The 3,927-nt window shown below is 36.8% G+C and overlaps 1 protein-coding gene across 1 annotated transcript in view; it reads left to right on the plus strand.

The window, feature by feature from the left end:
* Positions 1-3,927, plus strand: part of Sele (selectin E) — a gene marked incomplete at its 3' end in the record, with an annotated part of 9,408 nt that overhangs the window by 2,785 nt on the left and 2,696 nt on the right. The window contains 2 exon segments of the mRNA XM_004634841.1: positions 1,299-1,484; positions 1,585-1,773. Coding sequence (XP_004634898.1) covers positions 1,299-1,484; positions 1,585-1,773 — 375 coding nt within the window.

Below are 3,927 nucleotides of genomic sequence, written 5' to 3' on the forward strand. Positions count from 1 at the left end.
AAAGAAAGAAAAAGAGAACGAAGTATTCTGAATCTCTAGTGGTGAGCAGTTAGGAACAGTAGCATGACGGCGTGGAACCACCAGTCTTTTCTTTCTCAATCTTCCTTCATAATGTATCTATTTAAATGACAGAATTACTGAGATGAGGTCAATAACAGGAGAGGAAGTGGGATAAAGAGATATATCTATGTATGTATGCAGGAAGAATTGGATAATTGTACTGTGGGTTTTTGTGGTCCATGAAAGCAGCAGTTAATGCTGAATGCTTTTTTCATATTTTCCTCTTTCTCACTTAATTTCTTAAACTTTTTTCTTTTTCCAATTTTGCATGTGTGTACCTGGTAATCTAAACAACCAAGTTGAAGACAACACTTAGCCATACAACAAATATTGTCCAATTCATATTATTTTGTTTAGTGAAATTTTGTATCATTTCTAATTTATTTTATTATCACTATTGTTATTCTCTTTAAAAATAAAAAAACTGAAAATCTTCCTGTATGAAACAAAATTTAAAAGGATCAATCCTTCAAGTCACACTAGGCTAAAATAATTTCCCTTGTATGTCCATCTTTTATCACCCCAATTACTCATAAAGCATGCTCTAGAATCTACATCATGCAGATTCTGCATTATGAGATGATAAAAAATCAGGCACCACTCAGCATCGTGAAAATAAAACTTAATGTGAATATATGAAACTATCAATAAAAAAGAACATAACTTTCTTATGAGTGTTTATACATGCTGCAGGAGTGACCACAGGTGGCACAGTATACAAAAACAACTACTTGCAGATGAGAATTAGTTCAGTCTGAGAGAGACTCACAGGGGATACTCCCAAGGAGAATGTCTAGCCCACAGAGAGTTTCTCTGCAGTAGAGCCTCGAAGCTGAGAACTCTCTGGCTTTTATTTAGAATATTAATGTTAAAGGGAAAAAGTTCAGGAGCAAAGCATTTTAACCACAGAAATCCCTCAAAACTTGGCAGTTTTTCTGGGAAAAAGGGAAAGACAAAGATTAGACATGACATGTTTCACTGATGGGAACATCTTTTTGTTTAACTATTTGATTCTTATAGATCCTGTGTGCTATTTGCTCCACAGTTTAATTATTAGTGGGCTGTGGCCCCATAGTTTAAGCATTCATTCCTGGTCAACTCCCCTAAATGGACTTAACTATTTTGGATGAATCCTTTGAAGGCAACTTTCTCACTGTTTCATAAATGTAATTAACTGCAATAGGAAGTAAAAACAATATTCTTCTATAAAAACTCAAGGTATCCTTTTATCTCCACAGTGGTGGAATGTGATGCTTTGACTGCACCCACCAATGGGATCATCCATTGTTTGCCAAGCTCTGAAAGATTTCCGTGGAACACAACTTGTGCATTTGAGTGCAAGGAAGGATTTGAACTAATGGGAACTGCGAATGTGCAGTGCACCTCCTCCGGGATCTGGGACAGCGAGAAGCCAAGCTGTAAAGGTAAACTTCTTGCACTTCTAAACCCTGAAAACCTTCTCTTCAACCCACACTTGAAATAGGCAAGCCAGACTCATGATATACACTGACACCTGTGTTACAGCTGTGACCTGTGATGCCATCCACCAGCTGCAGAATGGCTCTGTGAACTACAGCCACTCTTCTGCTGGAAACTTTGCCTTCGGGTCATCCTGCAGCTTCACCTGTGAGGAGGGCTTCGTGTTGCAGGGACCGGCCCAGATTGAATGCTCTGCACAAGGGCAGTGGACACAGCCAGCGCCAGCATGTGAAGGTGAGCTGCAGCCCCTCCACGTGCTCCATTTTAGAGAAGCAGTCGCTTTGCCTGAGGGCTGTGCAAATGAGACCAGAAGTTCACTTTAAGTGTATGTATGAGACTGGATGGGCAGCGTTCACTGTATGCCTCATGATTCAAATAAAGAACCAGTCCTTGACCAGGGAAAGAACTGTGTGTAACAAGAAAAAATCTTTGTTGATTTCTTAACAATGCTCTGTTAGTATAACCTTACAGCCACTGGCAGTAGGCAGAAATCTTAATCTAAAACACATCATTTTAGAAAATTTAAGACATAGAATAAAAACCACATGTCTTGAGTATAAAATTCTTATGATACTCTTCTTGTGATATTGCTCCTAACTCTCAGTGATGAGAGAGCCTCCAGCATGGCTTTGGCTACACAGACATTATTTTTTAATGGAAAAAAAGGAAAATGAAATTTTTTAACAAATTAAAAATATAATAGCAATAGTTATTCCTATGTGTGTTGTTATCTTTAAAGTAATTAATCAGAATACAAGACATAAGCATGAAAATTCTCTGAAAGGTAATAGCGAAAACATTTCTTTTCATTGTACTAAGAGAAACCAGTAGTAGAACTATCATGTATTTTCATTTTGTGCTTTGCCCTTCCTTTCTTTCCGCTTTCCCCCATCCTAGAGCCTTTTTCTTTTTGAACAACTTCTTCCCATTACAAAATACCTATTGTGTACTTTGGACCTTATTTAATGATTCAGCTTCTCACACCAAGGAGACAATATCATATTTACATATGTGAATCTGATTTATTTTACTTCTGAATATGGTCTCAAACTGCATCCATTTACTTATAAAAGTCTCAAGTTTATCCTTCTTCATAGCTGAGTGGAGTTCCATCTTTATTGATCACATCTTTTTTATACATTCCTCAGTTGATGTGTTTGGGTTGTTTCCAAAATTTAGCTATGACACGTTGTGCTGTTATAAATGTGGATGTACATATATTACTATGGTGTGATCTTTCATTTCTTCTGTATACAATCTGAGGTACAGGATCTCAGGATAAGGCCTGAGGGTATTTTACTGACCTTATTAGACCCAAAAGCTACAACTCTTGTTGCATAGGTCCTGCTTTACCTTGGTCTTAACCATCCAGCAGGAAAGTATAAAAACGAAATATAAGAAGTAAAGCCATGCTGTTATGTTGAGCTGTAGGGGACTCAGGTCAACATTTCTGACATTGCCAGTGAAGCAGAAGACCCAATACTATTATGGGCTACTGGACTCTTTTGGAATATTTTGCTGAGTTAACACACCTGTACTATTCAAATAACGGAACTTAAGAAAGGAAGGGTATACAGATGAATGTCCATTTTGTATCTGTGTATTCAAAGTGGTTAGGATAGATATATAGTTACATTCTCTTAATGAATAGAGGGATTTGTTCTAATGGTGTTTGTAAATAGTATATTATGTCTGCATCTTGTACAGCAATTAACCACTAGGAAGAATGTATGCAATGTGTTAGTTATTGAAACTGTCCTACCAATTTGATTTGAAACTGTCTCATTGCTATTTGTTTCTCAATAAAAGTATGGAAAAAAAATAAAGGTATGTCACCTACAGGTACGTATTCTCTAAAAAAAAAAAAAAAACCCAATAGGGGACGAGCTGGGTCCAATGTGACCTCTAATTCTAGTTTCTTCTGGCATCTCCACACTGATTTCTGCAGTGAATTGTAGCAGCCTACACTCCCACCAACAGTGGAGAGGATTTCTTTCTACCCATAGCCTGGCCACAATTCGTTATTGGTTGATTTCTTGATGATAGCCATTCTTTCTGGGGTGGGATGAAATCTCAGTGTTGCTTAATATGCACCTCTTGAATAGCCTATGATGTTGAACATTTTCCATATATTATGTTTATTTGCCATTTGTATATCTTCATCTGAGAAGTGCATGTTCATATTAAATGCCCATTTTTTAAACTGAATCTTTGAATTTGGTGTACCTGATTTTTTCATTTTTAATATGTTCTAGATAGTTGTCCGTTCTCTGAAGGGCACATGCCTAAATTTATTTTCCCTCTCTGTGGGTTGTCTTTTTATTCTGTTGATAATTTATTGTGATGTGAAAAAGAGTTTTAGTAAGATGAGATTTCAGGTGTTGATTT

The sequence above is a fragment of the Octodon degus genome, unplaced genomic scaffold (genome assembly GCF_000260255.1).
Source record: "Octodon degus isolate 3935 unplaced genomic scaffold, OctDeg1.0 scaffold00066, whole genome shotgun sequence".
In the NCBI taxonomy this organism is placed as follows: Eukaryota; Metazoa; Chordata; class Mammalia; order Rodentia; family Octodontidae; genus Octodon; species Octodon degus.